This window comes from Polypterus senegalus, chromosome 17, assembly GCF_016835505.1.
Source record: "Polypterus senegalus isolate Bchr_013 chromosome 17, ASM1683550v1, whole genome shotgun sequence".
Lineage (NCBI taxonomy): Eukaryota > Metazoa > Chordata > Cladistia > Polypteriformes > Polypteridae > Polypterus > Polypterus senegalus.
The window spans coordinates 8,678,390-8,703,162 of record NC_053170.1 but is presented as its reverse complement, the minus strand read 5'-3'; the positions used below and the strand labels follow the sequence as shown (position 1 = coordinate 8,703,162).

The 24,773-nt window shown below is 39.9% G+C and overlaps 1 protein-coding gene across 8 annotated transcripts in view; it reads left to right on the top strand.

The window, feature by feature from the left end:
• LOC120517328 (protein TANC2) overlaps nt 1-24,773 on the top strand; it is a 434,594-nt gene that overhangs the window by 287,022 nt on the left and 122,799 nt on the right. The window contains exon 1 of one of the 8 annotated variants that reach the window (XM_039739555.1): nt 10,757-10,887. The exons of the other annotated variants lie outside the window; for them this stretch is intronic. Within the exon in view, the coding sequence (XP_039595489.1) occupies nt 10,782-10,887 (106 nt within the window). The 5' untranslated portion in view covers nt 10,757-10,781. Of the gene's footprint in view, nt 1-10,756; nt 10,888-24,773 lie in introns of those variants that run through there. 8 annotated transcript variants of the gene reach the window in all.

The following is a 24,773-nucleotide window of genomic DNA, read 5'->3' as shown; positions in this document are numbered from 1 at the left end:
TACACCTGTCTGTAGCGATTCAGAAATTTTTAAATGACCCCCCCATTTTGATAATGTGCATTATCGCTGGATTGCAGTATATTTTCTCCTCAGTATGTTTGATCCTTACCAAAAAAAAAACATGGATGCAAATTACCAGTTTATTGTATTTTTATTGTCTTACTGTTTTCACCCTACACAAACTCGCAATGGCTATAAAAAGTCTTTTTTCCCTAGTTAGACTTTTTTTTTTTTTGTTTTTCCATACTACATTGTGGGCTCTTAATTTAATTGATTGCTATTTTTTGTTATTGATGAACGCACTTCACAGTGAAAGCAGAATTCTACAAAATGTTCTAAATTAATCTTATAAGTAAAAAAGACTCTGTGTTTCTCTGGCAACAATAACTCAGTATCTACTGAAAATAACAATTTTATGACTATATTCAAGACAAATGTGGGCAGCGCAGTGCGAAGTTTGAGCAGAATTGGCATGTCTGAAGATTGCTAAAGTCATCCATCATTGTCGGCAGTGAGTTATTGGAGCCTTACCGTGTTATTCAGAACTGTTTGTTAGAATGTGACGAGTTCGGGTGGGTCTAAGTCAAGATGTACATCAGTATGACTAACAGGAATATTATATTTTCAAAGGGATCCTGGCAAAGTTAGATAGCTGCAAAGTTGTATAACATAGCAAAACGAGCATCTGAAAACTATAATCTATATGCTGTATCTGCAGTGGCGTATAAAATAAGGAACGTCTGAGAAGTCATGGTGTTATGTTTGCCTGCAAGTGTGTATATCTAAGATCAGTCTTCATTCTTTAGATCAACATAAAATCATTTTCCTTTAAGATAAATGACCAAGTACATCATCTTAACTATGTATAGTTCAATGTTAAGTTCCTGCAGCCCACACTGGCTATAAGGCAGGAACAGAAGTGAAATCAGATGCCAGCCAGCCAAGCAGTCGCATGGCACAAATGCAGTCATTCACACACACACCTGTACCAGGCCAGCTAATCTATCACACACAGCGTCAAAATACTGGAGGTCCTGGACAAGAAGGATGGTGTCAAATCCGGTCTCCTCGACCTGTGAGATGTATGGTGTCTGTGATAATTAGAAAGATGCTTGGTTTCTTAGATAACTGTTAGACCAACAAAACAAAAAGGCTGCAATCCCCATTGCAGTCTGACTTTGAAATGAGCATAAAAGAAGATGGGAACCGAAACTCAAGTAAAGAGGGAATTGGCTGGGCTTGGTGAAGTGGAATCGCCATGCGCTGGCTTTGCTTTTCAGTGCATATCAGGAGCATTTAACTTGTGCATTAAGGCCATGTTGGAATTTAAGCTCACAACCTGGAGCTTTCATTTCTAAATCCATGTTCAGCGCTGTCAACTACTGTACATTGGAAATGTGAATATCTGAATAAAAAGTGTGTGTGTGTGTGGGCACAGAAGGGGGGGGGGTGGAATAGTGTCACTGTGAGAAAGTAGAGGCGGATCTCTATTTATAGCAAAGTACATAGTGTGAAAAAAGCTGCTTGAAACCTAGAGCTGGGTGCATGTAAGCGTTTCATTTTTTTTACATGTAAATCTATTGATTGAGTTTTTCATGTAAGACTCAAAAGGATAAAGAAACAAAACAAAGACACCCTTTTATCACAACAAAAGGAAAGATCTTGAGGGAAAAATCAGGCAGGTGTGCTGGGGTTGGGGGAGACACTGCAAATCTTCTGCTGGCAGAGGGTGATATTCTGTCAGTAACGCAAAATATTTTTAAGCCATTTTAACAAGCATTCAGTGCCAGTTAAGGTCTGAGAGGGGTCCCAGAACAATAAAAATATATGTGGAGACTTTGAATTAACCCCTGATTCCCCAGTACTTAGTTGAGGTTGAGCTTTTTCAAATAAATTTTATTGTAACCCAAAAAAAAAATGGTGTATAGGGGTTAAGGGTTTTTGGTCAGCAGTTTGCGGAACCTGGCCCACAGTTGATTGTCATCATAAAATGTCCTATAATAATGAACCCTGAGATACTGACTGACCTTCATTGGTTGGCTTCCTCCATGCCTCTAATTGTTGGTATGTCTCCAGCAGGGGGCACTTGCTCACTGGGATTGTGTTTTTGTTGTTTTTCTTTTGTAGAAATGCAGGACATACTTGAACCTGTATATGTAGTCCCTTCAGTGACCGTGCCAGACATAATCAGACAACAGAAATGTGGTAGACAAAGTTGTTATATGTATGGACTGTGCTCTTCTAAGACTGAAATAACACTGTGCACAGTGAAGCTGCTCTAATCTCTCACGGCCACTGGCTGAAAGTGAAGGGTCAGGCCTGCTGTAATCAACCGAGATCCCTGCCTAATAGAAATGTCCTTAACACAGTTAGGCTCACATGTCACAATTAACAAATAGTTATTTTTCACTTCTGGTTGCATGGTGTTATCAAGTGCATCGATACAGAAGTGAACAACAAGGCTCATAGTGATTGCTTGTTGGTGTCCCAAAGTATGTAGCGGAACAACAACATCATTTATTTCTATAGCATATTTTTATACAAATGATGTAGTTCAAAGTGCTTTACAAGATGAAGAAAGAAAATGATTAAAATAAGTTTAGGCAATACTAACTATGCCTTGCAGTTAGGAGACCTGGGTTCGCTTCCCGGGTCCTCCCTGCGTGGAGTTTGCATGTTCTCCCCGTGTCTGCGTGGATATCCTCTGGGTGCTCCGGTTTACTCCCACAGTCCAAAGACATGCCGGTTAGGTGCATTAGCGATCCTAAATTGTCCCTGGTGTGTGCTTGGTGTGTGTGCGCCCTGCGGTGGGCTGGCGTCCTGGCTAGGATTGGCTCCAGCAGACTCCCCCGAGAGCCTGTGTTAGGATATAGCGGGCTGGAGAATGACTGACTGACAATACTAACTAACAAAGAATATAGTAAGGTCTGATGGCCAGTAGGACAGATAAAACAAAACAGTCTTGGAATTTAAAAGTAAATCTGATAGCATATTGTGCACTTCCTGATGAGCTCACACTGGCCATTGACATTAATATAAATATTTTTAATCCAATAATAAAAATTTTTGAAAAACAAAAAATGCAGCTATAGTTTAGTGAGATGACAGTAAACAATATATCCCTAAAAAATCGTGCCATTCTTAAAAAAAAATATTAGTGTAGCATTAACCCAGTTTGAAATATTGGGGCAACAGAGCACATCCCTGCAGCACTGGGTAGGAGGCAGTAACCAACCCCTGAAGAAGGACCAGCTCAGACACACACCGACACTCTGCACTAATATAGGGCCAATTTGGAATCGGTGGTTGAACTAAACTCTGCGGACGTGGGAGGAAAGCCACACTGATACAAACTTTACACCAACAATGACCAGGTGCCAGTTTTGAACCCAAGAGGCTAAGTACTTGTACTAACCTTATTGCTGAACAACAATCTATTGTTTTAAAGTTGTTTGAATGTCTGCTCCTGAAGAAGGATGGGAGATTCAGAAACACATCAGCCTGAGAGATATTGCTAATTGTTAACCATTGAAGCGGTTAACTGTTAAATTCAGTTCATTTTTTTTTTAACTTCTTGGCTTTAATGTTTTAAACGTGCAGCAGATGAGCTGACAAATGGCAGTTGATGTTTTGTGTTGTAGGTTCTGGTCCTTGCACGATGATTAATCAGAATTACGGTTCTTCACTGATTTTTAAGTTCCTTGATTTGTATTTTACTCTCATGCCTTTGACTTATGAATTCTGTGATCCTGAGTTCCGTTTGATCTTATTTAAAATAACATTTGTTTGTGTGTGTGATTGTTTGGTCATGTTTTTATCATTTTTTTTAACTGTGTATTTTCTTTTTACATTACAAACTACGGCTCTCTCTCCTGTTTAAGCACATATTTGATGTAAACGACACAATGCTTATGAGACTTTTGTGCTTAAGATGTCTACATAAATTCCACAAATAAACTCCACAGAAAAATTAGAGACAATTCGGTGTCCTTTTTTTTCTGCATCACTAGGGGGCTTTGTCCCCTGTTTGCTTCGCTTGCCAAGCCCCCGACCTGCGCTACGCACCAGCCACTTAACATCTCTGCTGCTCGAGTGTGTGGATTTCACTTTCACCAAACAACAAATCTTTTAATTCTCACAGATATGCCTCTTCATTGAAAGGAAACACTACTTTGCTCTGATGGCAACACGAAATTGGATCATCTACAAATCTGCACCTTAAAGTTGAATGAAATCTGAACAATGTATATTCAGATCTGTTTTCGTCGTTCTGTTATTTCACCAAATAATAATTTCTGTTTGTTTGTGCTAATGTGATCTTTACTATCATTTTTTTTGAGACTTTCTAATTTTCATACTTACATTATCTCTAACCTGCACTGCATGTGTACCGCGCCAACGTTTTTTAATTCTTTACGACATTCTACTTTGTCATCTACTCTTTGTCTTTTATTTCTGGCTCCAGGCCTGGTTAAATCTCTTGGCACAAAGCCTTATCTCACGGGACATGAAAGTATCTCTCTGAAAAAGTCACATCTCATCCCAGGCTAAAAAGTCTCATCTTGTCCCAGGATTTTTTTATTATAATAGAGAGATATTTTTCTTTTATCAGTATTTGAATACTGGCCAGTGTTTGATACATTTTGCTTCTTTACTAAATGAAAGCTAATGTTCTGTTAGCCTGCAACATAAGACATCTGACGAACAAGAGGGGGCCATTCAGTCCATCAAACTTGTTTGTTTTGCTAAGTTGTCCCAATGTCTCATCCAGATTCTACTTAAAGGTCGTCAAGTTTCCTGCTTCAACTACATGTTTCAGTAGTTTGTTCCAGAAACATATTAGATTGAGTCTTTTTTTATGGATAGATGAACTATTCTCGAAACATATTACAATGTAGTGTTACATACTGCGGTCTTTGGATCTGTTGTTAAAAGAGGAGTGCTTGGTGAATGATTGGAAATGAGTACCCAGAGTCTGAGAAGACATTGGCATGAGAAGACATTGGCAAAAAAAAAAGATGTCCAGCTTCAAGGGCTGCATTGCTTTACTGGAATGGGCCTGACTATGGGAAAGCCAAAAGTTGAAATCCTTAGATTCCAAACATATACTCCCTACTTTGCTGTTTTTTTTTTAAGATTTGCTCTTGTTATTGGCTCCTTTCTCTTTCACTTGGGCAGAGGTTGAATTCAGTTTAAGTTTGATTTGATTATATAGAAAGTTATTTTCTTCAAATAAAAACATTTTTGAAGGACTAAAATGTCCACAAGAGTTGAAAATCCAAAGGGTATGTTACTTTATTTATAATAGAAGGTGTAAGGAACAGTAAGTAGAGAGCCATTACTGGGATTCTAAAGTTTTAAAAGTTGGAATAATGGAGATGATGGTTCTCAGTCAGTGGTTATTTTCTGAACAGAATCAAAACTTCACCAGCTGCCAGGTTTGTTTTTGAAGTTTAGAAGATATTAGTTCATGGTTTCTTATGCAGCTGTATTTAGTAGATGCGGTCTAGCTGATGAAATATCGCTGTCTTCTGGCCACGCACTTGTATCAACAGCATAAGCTTGTATTGAAGTCTTCATCTTGGTGGTATTAGGCAGTTGAGTTTGGACTAAAGAATTCTGAATTAGTGGCAGCATAGTCAAAAAATATATTGTATGATCAGTAACCTTTTTTTATATTAAAGTGAACAGCAGCAGATTTAGCTCAAATCAAAATGTTTAGCAATACTGAATAACCTGATGAAACACCAACTTCACATTGCGTCCTTGTAAATGCATTGTCCATACCGGTCACCACCAGGCATGTAGTGTGCCAAGAAAAGCTCTGCCCGTAATACCCTTTGAAACGAGCTGCTTCTCACCACAAAATGTTAATAGACACTGAAGGAGGGATGAAGGTGCCCCATTCTGAGATGACTCACAACTTGTGCTCCATGATAAGCTTAACCAGCTACAACCTTAACTTATAATAACGGGTTTCTGAAAATGGACAGATGAGGACTGATTTAGATCATTTATATTGGGTGGAATGCCTAGAGGGGGCCTTGGAACCCCTGCAGATTTTGTTTTTATTTTGTTTTTTTCTGTCCTCCCTGGCCATCGGATCTTACTTTATTCTTTGTTAATTAGTATTGCCTAATTTCTAATTTGTAAATTTTTCATTTTTCTTGTTAATTAGTATTGCCTATTTGTTATATTTTTTCCTTTTTCTTTCTTCATCTTGTAAAGCACTTCAAGCTACAGCATTTGTATATAAATGTGCTATAGAAAAAAATGTTGTTGTTGTAAATGATTTTATTTTAAGGCAAACTAACTGTAACTCCTTCTTTGTTATAGTTAATCTACATGATTGCAGTATATTTTAGTATTTAATAATTACTGATTTTTCTTCCACCTCAACTGCTCATCCAGTCCTCCACTTGCACTATTAGACCACACTTTGGCCCTCCTTGTCACTCCATCTTCATCTGTGGGTGATTATTTTCCTGTGGCATCCCCTTTTAGTTTATTAGAGTAGGAGAGTTCATTAAATAAGGTATGGCACACCAGTGTTGGACACCTGAAATCTCAAGGCAGGGAATTTTTCATCTTATAGGATAATGGCACTAGGAACATTTGCATTGTCTTCTTCATATGTAAAGTCTTTAAACACTAGGGTAAGTGAAGTCAGTACAGGGTACAGCAGAACCAGTGGCAGAGTTATGTCCTGTGGGATGCTGTTGAAAATCTGGAAATGCGTTACATTTATGGAGGTGGCATGTGTAATAAGTAGGGATTGCAGTGCCAACAATGGGCATCAAAAAATCTCCACAGGAGCATGTGGTCATTTAGTCAGAAGTCTTTTCTTGAAGTGGTTAGTAGCAATTGTATGGTGTCTTAAGAGAATTAGGCTTAGTTAGAACTCAATTAAAATTAGCCGCAAGAAAAACCCAAGAAAACTTTCCTTGCAAACAGGCCATTTGTATTCACCTAATATTCAAATCAAGTTTCCCATTTATGTGTACACAGTACAATGAGATTCTTAATTGCATGTGTCTCACAGACCAGTGTTAGTAATATAATACCAACAATAGACAATAAATAGAGTGTCACATTTAATACCGCTTTAGACAGTTCATAAAAGAAAACAAATCCAGTCTGTTAATGTATAAGGTGGTCCAGATCTCATTATGCAATTTTCATTACGCTATAACTTATTAAGTTTATTACATAGAAAATCACCTGAAAAATCCCAGACCATCGAGAAGTGTGCGAACTGACAACATGAAGAATCGCCTTTGCGCCGAACTGGAATCGTCCCCACATAAATCAAAGTCGTCCAGACGATCTGGGTCTGCATAATTAGATCTGGACCACCCTGTAGTTGCCAGTATAAGAGGCTGCTGAGGGGTCTTATGACCAGCAGATAAAAGGTGTTCTGATTGTACTGGGGTCCTGTGTTATTTGACACATTAGAAAAGGGATAAAAATGACCGTGTAGCATAACGGAGGTCCTGAGTAATACAGTTTGACATCCTAAGACAGTATGTGTTCTATATGTTCTCAAAAAAAGGAGCCTTGTGGCAGTGATATTCTGAGTCGACTTTACCATTCTCTGTATTGTCCTGTGGTCCTATGATGGGCAGGTACAATGCCAGGATGTTATGCAGCTAATGTGGGCCACTCTACTGTGCACCTCTACACGTTATTGAGCATAGACAGAGATTTCTGGGTATCTTTAGTCTGCGGTCCAAGAAAGTAAAGACATTGGCGAGCCCACTTTACAGTATATATCCAATGTCCATTTTGTGTCTTTTGTCATTGCAAAACATTGCAGATTGAGATTTAAAATTTTGTAATGTGTTAAATGGTAACTTATTCCATGACTTTGTGAGTGGGGCAATACTTCCTTATTTTTAAGAAAACCTTCCCCCAATGGCATTATTCTACACCCCCCAAATTCTTGCTGAAAATCTAATTGTCTGTCACCCTCACAATTTTTTTGGGTCAAATTTGTCCCATTTTTTGTGTTTGAAATCTGTAAAATCACCCGAGAGCTCATCTGATGAGGATGAAACTCTGTAACATTTTCTGCATTCTACCATATTAATAAATAGTAAAAGAAACATAAACATCCATGATATGTACAGCTTCTAAAAAATGTTTACCTTGCCATGTCTTTTGAGTAAATTTTAACTCACTATTAATTTTAATGGATTTTCCATTGCATTTTGGGACGTTTGTTTGTCTACAGCCTATTAAAACATCCTAAATGTCATCTTTTGAGTTCACAATCAACCCTGACTCTTGACTTTAGAAAGAGTGAAAAAAAAATTCCAGATGCCACATGTATGGACAGCTGCTCCTCATTTTGAACACAGCCGCGTCCTTTGGGTTGGATTTTCTCCTGTATTTAGGGTAGTTTGCTCACAACCCATAACAGCTCCCTAAATGCCACTTTTTTCAGCTCAGAAATGTTTCGACTTTTAATAAAGTGCCCTAAGTTTACAAAAAGCAAAACAAAATAAAAAAAGTTTACCAATGCTACATTTTTGTGCCCCTGCTACACATTGTGAACATTACCATATCCATTGGGTCAATTTTGACCCACCTTATTTCTATATTTGAGTACACTGGTACTGTGAGTGTTGTGCAGAGTGGAGGCAGGACCTCTGTGTTTTTCCCAGTTGATTTTGGGGTTCGTCAGCGGTGTGTTCTGCTCCTACTCTGGTCAATGCTTGTATGGACTGGGTGTTGGGCAAGGTCATGGGGTCCAGTGGCTGTGGGGCATCTGTTGGTTAGGAAAGATTCACGGATTTTGACTTTGCTGACGATGCTGTGATCTTCACGGAGTCAATGGAGGCTCTGATCGGGGCACTCGAGAGACTGAGTGAGGGGTCTGAGTGTCCTGATAAAAACCAACATGCAGGCCTTTAATGACCTCTTAGGCACAGCTGTGTGTCTGTTTGTGGAGAGAGTGTCGACCACATCAAGAGGTTTACTTACCTTGGCAGTGACATTCATGTCTCTGGTGACTCTTCCTGTGAAGTCAGTAGACGGATTGGGAGAGCATGGGGGGTCACGAGGTCTCTGGAAAGGGTGTGTGGCACTCCTGATATCTCTGCAAAAAGATGAAGGTCCAAGTCTTTAGAGCCCTGGTGCTTCCTGTCTTGCTATGTGGTTGTGAGACATGGATGCTATCCAGTGACCTGAGACAAAGACTGGACTCCTTTGGTACTGTGCCTCTCTGGAAAATCCTTGGGTGCCGTTGGTTTGACTTTGTGTTGCTCATTGAGTCCCAAGTGAGGCACATGACCTGCATTGTGAGGGAGCGCCAGTTACGGCACTATGGCCATGTGGCACAATTACCCGAGGGTGATCCAGCTCGTAAGATTGACCTGAGTGGCTTGACCAGGCCAAGGGATTGCCCACGTAACACCAGGCTGCAGCAGATAGAGGGTCATTTCCGGAGGGTGGGACTGGACCGCCTGTTTGCCTGTGGGATTGTTAACCAGGATCCCGAATTATTTCGTTATGTAATGGGTGCGGCAACACACTGTACCAGTGCATGCTCCCCAACTTGACTTGAACTTTCTTCAAAAGCTAAATTTCCTCTTGTGACAAGTAAGGTGGCATATCTGCACCAATGTGTTTAACCGTCTACTTTGGTGGGTTTTACACTTTATTTAGGTTACTGTTTATTTACATCCTACATGGCATCTGTTCTACAACTTGGGGTCATCACTACTTCAGAGTAAGATGGTCAGTGGGCATAAAGGAAGATTAGGGTCAGAGATCTGATGCCCAGGGCACCTGAAAGGCGGGTCAGAATGGGGTTGATAAAAAGACCCAGAAGGCACAGCATTGAGTCTTCACACAAAGACTTTGTCAGGGTCAAGGTAACCGGTAGCCTCTTCCTTACCTGCTCATTTAGAAGGTGCTAGAATTACTGTAGTTGCTTCTGTGGTGTCTTTTTTTTTTGTAATACAGACTCCAACGCTGTGCACCTTATTCCACATGAAGCCTCACAAGTTCAGTATAAATTGACTTTATTGAACAACGGAGGATGTTCTCCTTTGTCAGGTGGGGGGGTTTAGAAGCACCAAAGTGTGAGGAGATGGCACCTGTTGTGTGGGCAGGTGGGAGTTTTTAACCTTAGTTGTTTCTTTTCCTTTAGAGTTAGCGCTGAGCACTTGAAGTTTCCGTGTCTTTAATGCTTATGTTGTTTATGGCTACTTCACTCTCTCATCCTGGGGGCTGAGATTCCCAAAGGTCATCTAAAACCTCAACTTCCGTGTGTTCATTGGGGAGGTTAACTTTATTGGTAGTGACCACTAAAATGAATCCATCGAAGCCTGGACAAGGTTAAGGCAAGGGCAGGTGGAGGTTGACTAATGAGGGAGCGCGGGGGTTTATGACTACTAGCACAGTCATGGTCGTTCCGTTTGGTACAGTATGTCGATAAAAGTTTGGATTATTTTTAAATCAGAATCTGCAGGGGAAACCTTTTTAATCGCCCGATCTGTTTGCTTTTTTTCCCTTTCACTCTCACTCACTCTCTCCTCCCCAGTTTCCATAGCAACAGCAGCTCTGCACCATTCATGGGCTGAAGTGCCGGAGCCGGCATTACGCTGCATGCTAAAGAGGGGGGGAGGTTTACTGGTTTATTCTGCGCTGCTCTCTACCTGCTCCTGCTGCTGCTGCAGCACTTGCTCCCGGAGCTGCTGCGACATGAAACTCTGGCTTTAAGCTACTGGGGGAAATTGCCTATTCTGTGAAACGACAACTCCCCGCTGGTTTTGATGAGCTGGCCTTCCATCCGGCACGAGGAACTGTTGAGCCTGCTGGAGGGAGCGGCAGATCGGCTGCTTTCCAGTCCCACGGAGTGCCTGGTCTGGCTCGCGGATGGTGAGTGGCAACTCCGTGATATGCTGGTTGGGCTTGTGTTATAGCCAAGTGCTGCGTGTATGCATTGATTGATGGCCTGCAGATGTTTGGGTGGGGTGGGCTTCTCCTTAAGCAGAGGGTGCGGCCGTGATAGTAGGAGGAGGAGGAAGACCTGTTACTGAACAAGGATACTCGCTTGCCAGCTCTGTGACATCTTGGTTGGTACTTTCCTGGCACGTACTTCTCTGCTGTAGTGTATGTGACTGACTAGCATTGTGTGCCTGTGTGCTCTGCGTCCCACTCTGCCTGTGTTGGCAAGCTGGCACCCTGCCACTGGTGTGGGTGATGGCGCTTTTGGCGTTGCGGGTGTTTGGTTTTAGGGGAGGGGGTATATGGGGGTAGCTTGTTGCTCTCTGCTTGTACAGTATGTGTGTGTAGACTCCGTAAGATTTCTCTGTTGCTCTTCTGGGGAATGCTGATGTGGCTTTTGTTTTCTTATGGATGTGTGATGAGTTAGATAGTGAGGCTGGGCCTGAGTCTGAGTCCCACCACCGGAAAATCAGAAGCATGAGCACCTAGGGAGAGTTAATGTGTGGGTGTCAGAGACCTGGATTATGTTCAGATAGATGCAATGTGACAGCAAGGAACAGGGAAAAAAAAAATACCAGGACTGGCACAAAAGTGACCCATCCAACTGTGGCTGAAAGTGGCATAATGACGTGTTAGGAGTGTTGGAAACCCTCAGCAAGACCTACTGAGACGATGCGCCGTTTCACTCAGCTTCTTTTAAATTTCAGTGGTGCTTCATTGGCAGATGTTGTGGCACTTCTTTAACAAAGCACAAGTAAAAGTAAGTAATATATTTTTTTCTTTGTGGTCTTGTTGCCTGACTCAATCGAGTAAGCCTGACTGCATTTTAAGTCTGCAAATACGCTTTACAGTCGGTTTGAAGCAACCAACTATATGCCATCCTCTTACCTTCTTTGGGGTTGTTGTAAGCCAGAGTCTAAGTCTAGAATTAGCCTTGTAGTGGGCATCAGTCCATCACAAGTCCTCAATTCTACACCAGTACAGTCATTGTTATTTCAACAGCATGCATCTGTACTGTAGAAAGAACCCTACGTGAACTTTAAAATGCAAGCAGCCAGAGGATTCACGTCACTCAAGAGCGCTTTAATTTACTAGGAGGAAATGTAAGAAGTCAGTATACTCAGTTCTGGAGATGGGATTTCAAATCCCATCTTTGTCATCCTGTGTTATCTTAGTAACCCTGGAACTTTTTTTTGTACTACATACACTGCAATCAGAAAGTAGTCGGACCCCTTTGCTTTTTTCACATTTTGTTGCAGGCTCCTGCTAAAATCATTTCAATTCATTTTTTTCTCTCATCAAGCAACACCCCAGCAATACAAAGCCTGGACAGGATACTGTAAGTTTTGCAAATTTATTAACAATGAAAAATTTAAATATCATATTGACACAAATATTCTGTGGCAGCAAGTCCAGCCTAGAATCTTTTTGGGTTTGATGTGACAAGACTCGCACCCCTTGATTTTCGGATGTTCTGCCTTTCTTCCCTGCATCTACAGATAAACCTCATCGGTAGACAGCTATTTTCAGGTGTGTCCAGGTATATTTAATTGGGTTCAAGCCCAGGCTCTGGCTGGGCCGCTCAAGGACATTCACTGAGTTTTCCCTGAGCCTCTTGTGTGCTGTCTTTGCTTTGTCCTTTTGAAAGGTGAAGCTTTGGCCCAGTCTGAGGTCCACAGAGTGCTGGAGCAGGTTTGTATGAAGGGTATCTCTGTATGTTGCTCCGTTCAGCTTTCCCTTTACCCGGACTAGTCTCCCAGTCCCTGATTCTGCCACCACCTTGCCTCACTGCTGAAATGGCATTGTGCAGACGATGAGCAGTGCCTGGTTTCCTCCTGACACGATGCTTAGATTTCAGTTCAATGTTTAGTTCAGTCAACAATAAAATCTTGTCTGTCACAGTCTGAGAGTCCTTTAGGTAACTTTTTGCAAACCACAAGTTGGCTTTCGTGTGTCTCTCACTGAGGAAAATACTCCTAATAGTCTACCATAAAGCCTAAATCAATGGAGTGCTGCAGTGATAGTTTCTACCATCTCCATCTCCGTAGCGTAACCAGAGTGACCACTGGGTTCTTGATCACCTTTTTTAACTAGGCCATTATCCACTGATCCTTCGATTTGGCTGGGCAGCCAGCTCTAGTAGGAGTTGTGGTTGTTCCACTGAAGAATGATAGAAGCCACTGTAAACCTTCAGTACTGTAGAATTTGTTTGGTTTCCTTCCCCAGATCCGTCCCATGACACAATCCTACCTCTAAGCTCTGCAGGTAATTCCTTTGATCGCTTGGCTTGGTTTTTACTTTGACCCACACTGTCACCCTTCTATAGGCAAGTGTGAGCCATTCCTAATCACACCCAGTCAGTTGAATTTGCCACAGGTGGACTCCTCTGAACCTCTCAGTAATGGCCTGTAGATGTACCTGAGCCAAATCTCAAGTGTTACCTCAAAGGTTCTAAATACTTGTGTTAATGTAATATTTAATTTTTGTTTTTATTTGGAATACATTTGAAAAATTTCTAATACCCTCTTTTCACTTTGTCATGCTGGAATACTGAGTGTTGCTTGATGAGGGAAAAATTTAATTGAAGCAATTTTTTGGCAGAAGGTTTCAAAATAGCAAAGTGTTGCAAAAGCGAAGGAGTCTGTAAACTTTGTGAATGCGCTGTACCTCATTCTGTCCATTTCTTAGTGTTCCAGATAAGCATCACAGAAGCCCTCGTTAAATTTTGGCTGAATTGGACATAATGCCGTGGCAGAATAGGATGGGGCACACCGTCCATTGTAGGGATGAGGCCAAGTCAAAGTCACCAACTGATCCATCAAATATGGTACATCTTTGGGTTCAAGATAAGACTTACTTTGCGCCAATCAAAAACATACGTCTCTACAAGGAGACTCCACGCAGACAGTTACTAAACAAGTTGTTCTGCACTTTGTCAGACAGCAGTGCTAACCACTATGTCACCACGGATGACTTGCTTTGGACAACATGTATATCTTCAATTCAGCTTATTTTTCATATGACAATGTTAGCAGCACAATGGTCTGCCCCAGACTGATGCACAGATTGCTAAATACAAAACGCCATAGAGGTAACCGTGATCTAATTAATCAGACACTTAAAAAAGTGAAACCTAAAGACTGCTAAGTAGAAAGCATTAGTAGACTTGTCTCATTCTTAAAAAGAAATCTGCATCTATACCTTTAGTTTAATTCTATGACCAGCACTCGCCTCTATAAGGCCTAAGCAGGGCATTACTTTGAACTCTGTCCTCTCTTTAAGGCCTACCTGCAGCAGCACACAGCCTCCGCTTTGGGTCTCATAGCGTTTTAAAGATCTGGCATACAGCCTGACATCTTATTGGCCTTTTTACGCCTAGACGTTGTGCCATTTCTTGCATCTAGTTGGACGGTATAGCTTTTGTCGTATTTGAACCTCTCATCTGTTTCTCTAGTGTACTGTCTCAGGCTGTTTCAATTTGCTGATGTCTGTAACTTTCTGGTATGTAGAGAGAGTTTCTTAAAGAATGGGAAGTCAAACCCATGCTAAAATTTAATACATGACAACATGGTGTGTATAGAGACAAGAGTTTTATGGCCAGGTATGAGGATTGTTTGCATCTCTCAGACTGACACAGATAACCTGACTACAGATCCACATTGTATTGAAAAACTCATCACAAACTTCAAAAGACTTTGTTGGACGGTTATCTTATCCAAAGAGCTTGACCATACATTGTTCTTCTCTCTTGTTAAATGAATCTTAGCCCGAAGAGGTCTATTAATTTTTTACATTTATGATGTCTCACTTAAAGATTTACCAATGTTGTTTCTTGTCCTAGTGTGTATATAAACACAGGGAACTCCAGTTTCTGTTTTACATCTCGCCTGAAGAAGGGGCCTGAGTTGCTTTGAAAGCCTGCATGTTGTAATCTTTTTAGTTAGCCTATCAAAGGTGTCATTTTGCTTGACTTCTCACTACATGCATAATGGCTAACACGGTACAACACCCTAGTACCACAGATATGTAGAGAGAGTGGAAATTGCTGTTTAATGTCCATACAGAGTGGGTGTGGAAGTTCTCCTTCCATTGGTCATAATGTTCCATCTAGACCTGAAGCTCCTACCCTTCCTTTTTTACTTTCTCATATAGGGAAAGTATCGCAATCGTCCAAAAATTTTGATTTTGATGAATTTTGATGTTTTGCACCTCCCTCAGTCTGAAAAAAACATTTTTGGAATTGCGTGTGTTTGTAAACACGATATCTTGAGTACGCTTTCACTTAGGCCTACCAAATTTTGCATACAAGTATTAGGTACAAAACGTAGATTTCTATCAACTTTTCAGCTACTGTATTTCCGTTAACTGAATGTGGTACTTTTTTATTCATGCAGCTGCAGAGCCCGATTTATTTAACTCTACTTTTCTAATAATTGTTCAGTATATTAATTTGATTTGATTATGGTTCTTTAATGTGTCTTGTGGTTTACTCCTCAAAATATCCATCCCCATGTCTGAGTATACAAGAAAGTCGAGGGGAGACCTCTCATGATTTTAGCATTTTATGTCTGCTATCTCTGTATGTACTTATTTTCTGTGTGTCTCATTGACACCCACAATGTAATTACTAAGGTGTCAGCTAAATTTTAAGTTGGTCAGTTGTCTTAAGGTATATAGAATGATGTTGAGATGTTTCCCGGCTGTTCCAAGAAATGTAATATTTGTCCTTTTCTATTCATTAGTGTGGCACCATACTGCACAAGCTACAGCTGCTTTCTCACATCCTTCAGGACCTGAATTGATTTGTGACTGGGTCATTGTCTTGAAGGTGACACCATGTCTGAATAGATTTTCCCCTCCAGCATCCTAAAGGAGTGCTGGGTTAATCTTGGTTCATAAATTGGCCCAGTATGAGTATGGATTATGTGCGTGAGAAGGCCTTGTGACTGATTGGTCAATCATGCAGGGCTGATGACTGTTACTTTGTGTTTGATGGTACTGAGGTAAACTATTGGTCCACGTTACACTGAAGTAAAAAAAAAATAAAAATGGGAGGATGTATTAATTTGGACTTGTGATTTGCCTTATTCTGATGTCCCTGTTACTGGGACAACATTTACAGTCATATTTTAGAAATGACCAATGGCCCACTGATAGTTGGAAGAATGACTCAGCATTTGCAGAAGCAAAGTATTGACCGTGAAATTAGCAAACGTATCAGGAGAAACTTGTGTATGCTAATAAACCGTACAATTCCATGCTCATGAACTGATGTTTCTAAAGTTAGTTAGCTTAATATATTGCATTTGGCTGGATTATGTGAATTTCCCTTTGGGATTAATAGTTTATCTATCTATCTATCTATCTGTCTATCTATCTTTCTATATCTATCTATCTATCATCTATCTATCTTTCATATCTATCTATCTATCTATCTATCTATCTATCTATCTATCTATCTATCTATCTATCTATCTATCATCTATCTATCTATCTTCTCATCTATCTATCTATCTATCTATCTATCTATCTATCTAAATCCATTGCCCTGATGCCACCTTAATTTGGTATCTGATTACTGAGTGATGCTTTTAAAGGTATTAGTAGTTTCTTTAATTTTGAAGCTGACTTGTTCATTAGTTCATTGGCTGCTTGTATGTTAAAGTAAGCCAATCTGAAGAAGCTCCGGGTTCAGCACCTGTCAAGTACTGGCAAAGTGTTAAGTGTGGGGTGGCACTTTTCATTGTAAGAGCACAATTTCAAAAAATGTGGTACTATATTCAGTTCACACTGTGAAAGGCTGGTACCCTGTTCAGAGATCGTTCCTACCATTCACACGATGTATGTTAGGATAGGTTCCAGCTTCCCCATGACCCTGCTGTGTGGGCGAGTGAGTTTGGAAAATGGATAGATGGATGGCTTGGGTCTCATTAATTAAAGGTTAGTACTGGGCATAGTGCCCACCATTTTACCCTCTGAGTGCACAGCTGTATATAAAACAGTACTCTTAAGGAGAAAAGAATTCTTAAACACTAATTTGTTACTGAAATATCTAGACTTCATTGAAGAATGAAAGAAACAGGTGATCCGCCAGTGTGCACTGATGGGACTATGGAAGATGGACTTGCATCCAACTGACAGATGATGCTTCAAATGAAAGGGTGTTATGTTTTCACTTAGTGAGTGCTAATGACAAGGAGAGACTGGGGAGATGCCACATGGGATCTAGAACTATAGTTAAAAGATTTGGATTTGATTAAAAGTCGGATTTCATAATCTGTAGTAATAAAAATAATTGGCACAGATTTCTCATTATTTTCACTCTCTCTCTCTCTCTCTATCTATATCTATCTATCTATATATAGTATATATATATATATATATATATATATATATATATATATATATATATATATATATATATATATAAAAGCCAAATACCACTGACTCACTTATCACAAAATCTCCCGAACCATGTGGACTTGAAATTTGGAATGTAGGTTACCTTTGGCCCATAGGTGGCCGCAAACAAAACACTTTTAAAAATTTCATGGTCCAAACTCGAAATTTCTTATAGCTTTTTAGACCCGTTTGTATGTCTGTACGCTTTTCACGAGAGAACAACTTAACGTTTTTTTCTATAATTTATGTTGATTTTGCAACTTTCTCATTGCGCTAAGTATCAGAGTTCGCTTGTGGTACTGATTTATTAATGCATGGCTGCAGGGTGGGGCCCTCCTGACTAGCCTCGGGCGTAACCTTAACTCTGCGTAGTTAGTGAATAAGAGAACTACTTAATGGATTTAGATCTTTTTTTCTTCTATAATTTGCTTGAACATTCTGGTTGATTTTCTCTCATTGTGCCAAGTATCATAGTTCGCTTTCAGGAGCGATATATTCGCGGTAATCCGAGATAGAGGCTGCGGGCCAAGGGGAGGGGGGAAGAGTGACGTCAGGAGTAGAGAGCTGGGCGGGGTCTCCTCTCTCTAATGAAACTGTCCTGTTTCATTAATACATAGGCAAAGCCGCAGGGGATGGCTAGTGTGTATATGTATGTGTGTATATCTATATCTATATCTATATCTATATATATATATATATATATATACACACACACACACATACATAAAATCAATTAATTAATTAATTTATTTATTTCTCTTTGAGTTGGGTAGTAGGTTTTGAGCATCTTGCATTACCAAGTAAGAGGTAGAGTGTGATTTAGCCAACCTCTAAGGGTTTGCAGGAGCTGCTTCTTGAACTCAGACCTAATAGATTTTCCTCTGTTGTGTTGAGATGTTGAGCTACCCTGTGCAGCCATTGAGCCTTATCTACTAGAGGGGTGCGTAATCTTCTTCCAGGAAGGCTTCAGGTTTGCATTCTAACCAATTCCTAAATTATAAGGCAGTTCTTTTAGATTATGATTCATGTCATTTAATTTGATAATTCAGTTGTTTTTGTTAGAAATTCCTTGAAGTCTGTTTTAGGAGAATGTTCAAAATGCATTGGGATGGATTAGAATCACTCAGTCTCACAGCATCAACCCCAAATATTCCAATAAAAGCAACTGCCTAATGATAAACACACACATAAAAGTAAAGATGTTACCAATTTAACTGATTAGCTGTTGTCTCCCTTGTTGTTTGCAATTCACAGCTAATTGCCATCTTTGCAATAAAAAGACACCATAAAAAAATTCATTTTTTTGACAAGCAATTGAATTAAAATCAAACATAAAAGTTAGGAAAATTAAGAGACTCCCCTGCACTAAACCTCAGGGTAGCAGTAAGCTATTCCCTAAATCTGAAATAAAGTAAAAATCACATTGCACATTTTTGAGACGGCAAGCCGAGGACTGGAGAGAACCATCTGATTAAACAAGGAGATTACATTAAAAAAAAAAAAAATCACTTTGGAACAAAATCCTGCAACACACATCAGCCCTCCAACCCCAAGACTGCCCATTTTCTCTCTTAGTGTGATCTTAAGCTCCCAATTTTTTATTTTTTACATATTTCATTTACATAAGCTTAGTGATTTGTGGCACTTGCAGTGTACCCCGACAATTGCCAGTCCCCGGTGATTCGATTAGATCAGTCTGCGACTTGCCCTGACAGAATCAAACAGGTTTGTTTTTGTCTTAAGTCGTACAGGCAGGCTTGTGTGTGCCCAGAACACCACAGTGTAGAAAATCACACTGGCCATCGCAGAGTTATAGAGGACGTGAAGGATGTCACTACTCACAATAAAGGAATGCAGCCACTTAAGAATGAAGAGCCTGCTCTGCCCTTTCTTCTGCAGTGTAGTTCCTCTGTGTTACAAGGCCAGTCCAGCCTGTCATGGATGTGGACCCCCAAGTACTTGTAGGAGTGGACTACCCCTACATCCACTCCGTGAATCGTGACTGGACATTGAGGCCTGTCGGCGGCGAATGACAGTAACCAGTCTTTGTTTTTTCTAAGTTACAGACAATTCTTTCTGCAATAAGAAGCAGAGTTCCCCACCTGACTCTTCTCCTCAACCGCATCGTCTTTATCAATGCACACCTTAAGTGCAGAACCATCTGAGATTTTTTTCTTAAATGACATGACCTGCTGTTATATTTATAGTTATATTTTATACAGAGTGAAGGACTGCTTCTTGAGGTGCTCATATCAAGTCATTGAGTGTCACAAACTGCGGTCTGCTCCACGGGTAACCCATCATCCAGGACACCAAAGGCTCATCCACCTGTGTGTCCTTCAGCTTATCTCTCGACAGAGATGGCCGGTATTGAAGGCACTAGAGATATCAAACCACATAATCCTCACATATTCCATATGATGAATACTGACATTAGTTTGAGAATTTGAAATTATGCTGGAAAGGCACCACAAAGCCATGTAGTTTGTCATCCTCTGTGAGTCTAGTTATATAATCCTTAGGTGACGAAATAAGCAGCTTTGGTTGTTTAGTTTGTCGTCCCCTCTGAGCTGAAGTCGTGTAATGTGTTGCTAGGTTTAGAAGTCTCAGACTGCTCATGTTGGCTTCTCCTGTATTGATAAAAGCTTCATTAGAAGAAGAAAAAGTACAACTGTTTAAGTTTTCTCATTTTCTGACAATGACACCAATATCCTTGCTATTCTTCTTATTGCTATTGTACTGTCATTGTTTTATTAACCAAAACAAGCACAAACACACCACACATGTAATACATAATAACTCAAAGTACATTAGATGTCATTTATTGTATTTAACTTTGATTAGTTAAACCACTTTCTGTTTGCTGACACACTGTTATTCACACTTATTTTAGCTTGGGTTTATCTTCATCTTCATTGCAGTTCTGTCCCAGAGTGAATTTATGCATCTTGTTTTTCTTGCCTTCTCTGTCCATCTATATGATGTGCCTGTTTATATCACTTAACGGCTTTAGCTTGTTTTTGAAATTGTTTAATGAAATGCAGTATCTCGCTCTCAGGGTTTCTAATGAAACTGTCCTGTTTCATTAATACATAGGCAAAGCCGCAGGGGATGGCTAGTGTGTATATGTATGTGTGTATATCTATATCTATATCTATATCTATATATATATATATATATATATATACACACACACACACATACATAAAATCAATTAATTAATTAATTTATTTATTTCTCTTTGAGTTGGGTAGTAGGTTTTTGAGCATCTTGCATTACCAAGTAAGAGGTAGAGTGTGATTTAGCCAACCTCTAAGGGTTTGCAGGAGCTGCTTCTTGAACTCAGACCTAATAGATTTTCCTCTGTTGTGTTGAGATGTTGAGCTACCCTGTGCAGCCATTGAGCCTTATCTACTAGAGGGGTGCGTAATCTTCTTCCAGGAAGGCTTCAGGTTTGCATTCTAACCAATTCCTAAATTATAAGGCAGTTCTTTTAGATTATGATTCATGTCATTTAATTTGATAATTCAGTTGTTTTTGTTAGAAATTCCTTGAAGTCTGTTTTAGGAGAATGTTCAAAATGCATTGGGATGGATTAGAATCACTCAGTCTCACAGCATCAACCCCAAATATTCCAATAAAAGCAACTGCCTAATGATAAACACACACATAAAAGTAAAGATGTTACCAATTTAACTGATTAGCTGTTGTCTCCCTTGTTGTTTGCAATTCACAGCTAATTGCCATCTTTGCAATAAAAAGACACCATAAAAATTCATTTTTGACAAGCAATTGAATTAAAATCAAACATAAAAGTTAGGAAAATTAAGAGACTCCCCTGCACTAAACCTCAGGGTAGCAGTAAGCTATTCCCTAAATCTGAAATAAAGTAAAAATCACATTGCACATTTTTGAGACGGCAAGCCGAGGACTGGAGAGAACCATCTGATTAAACAAGGAGATTACATTAAAAAAAAAATCACTTTGGAACAAAATCCTGCAACACACATCAGCCCTCCAACCCCAAGACTGCCCATTTTCTCTCTTAGTGTGATCTTAAGCTCCCAATTTTTTATTTTTTACATATTTCATTTACATAAGCTTAGTGATTTGTGGCACTTGCAGTGTACCCCGACAATTGCCAGTCCCCGGTGATTCGATTAGATCAGTCTGCGACTTGCCCTGACAGAATCAAACAGGTTTGTTTTTGTCTTAAGTCGTACAGGCAGGCTTGTGTGTGCCCAGAACACCACAGTGTAGAAAATCACACTGGCCATCGCAGAGTTATAGAGGACGTGAAGGATGTCACTACTCACAATAAAGGAATGCAGCCACTTAAGAATGAAGAGCCTGCTCTGCCCTTTCTTCTGCAGTGTAGTTCCTCTGTGTTACAAGGCCAGTCCAGCCTGTCATGGATGTGGACCCCCAAGTACTTGTAGGAGTGGACTACCCCTACATCCACTCCGTGAATCGTGACTGGACATTGAGGCCTGTTGGCGTGGCGAATGACAGTAACCAGTCTTTGTTTTTTCTAAGTTACAGACAATTCTTTCTGCAATAAGAAGCAGAGTTCCCCACCTGACTCTTCTCCTCAACCGCATCGTCTTTATCAATGCACACCTTAAGTGCAGAACCATCTGAGATTTTTTTCTTAAATGACATGACCTGCTGTTATATTTATAGTTATATTTTATACAGAGTGAAGGACTGCTTCTTGAGGTGCTCATATCAAGTCATTGAGTGTCACAAACTGCGGTCTGCTCCACGGGTAACCCATCATCCAGGACACCAAAGGCTCATCCACCTGTGTGTCCTTCAGCTTATCTCTCGACAGAGATGGCCGGTATTGAAGGCACTAGAGATATCAAACCACATAATCCTCACATATTCCATATGATGAATACTGACATTAGTTTGAGAATTTGAAATTATGCTGGAAAGGCACCACAAAGCCATGTAGTTTGTCATCCTCTGTGAGTCTAGTTATATAATCCTTAGGTGACGAAATAAGCAGCTTTGGTTGTTTAGTTTGTCGTCCCCTCTGAGCTGAAGTCGTGTAATGTGTTGCTAGGTTTAGAAGTCTCAGACTGCTCATGTTGGCTTCTCCTGTATTGATAAAAGCTTCATTAGAAGAAGAAAAAGTACAACTGTTTAAGTTTTCTCATTTTCTGACAATGACACCAATATCCTTGCTATTCTTCTTATTGCTATTGTACTGTCATTGTTTTATTAACCAAAACAAGCACAAACACACCACACATGTAATACATAATAACTCAAAGTACATTAGATGTCATTTATTGTATTTAACTTTGATTAGTTAAACCACTTTCTGTTTGCTGACACACTGTTATTCACACTTATTTTAGCTTGGGTTTATCTTCATCTTCATTGCAGTTCTGTCCCAGAGTGAATTTATGCATCTTGTTTTTCTTGCCTTCTCTGTCCATCTATATGATGTGCCTGTTTATATCACTTAACGGCTTTAGCTTGTTTTTGAAATTGTTTAATGAAATGCAGTATCTCGCTCTCAGGGTTCAGCAGTAGTTCTCCTAATGAAGCTAATTGCAATAAGGGATCACTTAAAGCCATGCACCCCCAGCCTACACGCTGTTTATTCTGCTTGCTTATGCTTTAGTTAGTCGTGACCCTCAATCCATTCCTAAAATAAAAGCAACAAATAATATATCCCATTTTTGATTTCAGGGCAAAATAGTCGGCTTAAGAAATAATACTTTCTTGAGGCGATAAAGATGCAGGTGACATTAGCAAGTGCATTGCTGGATAATCTGAGGCAGCAGTGGGACTTTGACTGAGATATTGAGATAGTGAATGGAAGCCAGCTGTTGATAAAATCAAGTCTTCCTTTGCTTTGTGTGAAACAAACCCACTCAAAAGTGTACATCGGGCACATCTTTGTCGACTCCAGCACTGATCTGGGCCAAGTCCTTACTGTGAGTGATGCCATCAGCCTCTGGCTTCCCTGCTCAGAATATAGTGTGATATATTTTTTTCATATTACTGTACGCGTGTAACTTGCCACCTTACCTGTTGAGCTGCAGGTACCCCACCTACAATAAGACAGCAGGAAAAGAACACCACATTTTCCTCAAAATTTAAATTAGACTTTGAAAAACAGTTTTAAAGTTTTGTTTTCTTGTGTTGGCAAGTACTTATCAGTGCTGTTCTCAAGTAAGTGAGCCTGCTTTGGAAACTTAATGAATGTGTTGTAGTGCCACTCTTAACGTCAATGCAGTTTTATAGAAAATGAACAATAATTGATGTTTGTTCATTTTACTGAATTTTGGGATTCGCCAATAACAGGTTTAAGGCACTGACAGGATCAGCAAAGTTGAGTACGGTGAATGGTGTTAGACTTTAGGAAGGTAATCTTAGGAAGGGAGTGAATAGGAGCATAAAACTAAATAACTATTGAATGTTTGAGTGTTTAAAAAAACACTGAACCTTTGGCTTACTGTAAAGTGTGGCCGAGCAGCTAATTATTTTTATAACTTGCAATAAGTGAACAGAGTAACTGGTACATTCATTGTGCAATAATGAAGTCAAATATTTAAACAAAACTGACCTTCCCAATGCCAAGACAGAATTCTCAGTATAACCTTTTTTCTGCAAACGTGCCAGTCTTTTTAGATAGCCATTAAGACCGATTAACTAGTTGTGAGAAGTAAAACTGCACTGCTGTCTGTCCAGCCTGTATCAGCTAAGACTTCAGGACGGCAGCAGTTGGGAATTTAAGCTAATGTAGGAATCAATAATAAATAATCAATCAGACACCCACCCGGGGGACACCAGTAAATTTTAGGAGTGTGATTTATTGTGTCCACCCAGAGGGATGCCAGTAAATGTTGGAAATGGAGTGATGAATTTTAACTGGGCTAATTAATTATCTGTTTCACCTTCGGCAATACCAGTAATTAATCAATTAATTTGGTAAGGCTCCTACTTTATTTACCTTGCCTTTCTCTGTTGCACGTGGTTTCTGGCCGTTAGATATGTATCAACTGAATCCCACTTCATTTTAAAAATGAAACAAACACATTCATACCATTATGAATTGAGACACATAAGACAGAACGCAGACAAACTACACATTCAAACATGTAACACAGATGAGACTGGCTACTTCCTTGCTATTTAGAGTTCTAATTTAGCCTGGCACAGTTAAATAGTTTTACAATACCAAGTCTTTAAAGATGATGCCCAGTATTGTGTGGAGTTTTTACTGCTCCGGCTTTCAGTGGAGGATTCTCTCTGCTGCACGATCCTTTGTGGTGTGCAGTGCTTCTTTCAGCTGCACTTTTTTTCTGTGTCATCTGCAACTCTTTCCGGCACCGGAGTCTAAACGCATTTCCTTGCTGGAAGTGATGGTGACTTCTCAGCCTTTTCAGCCCACT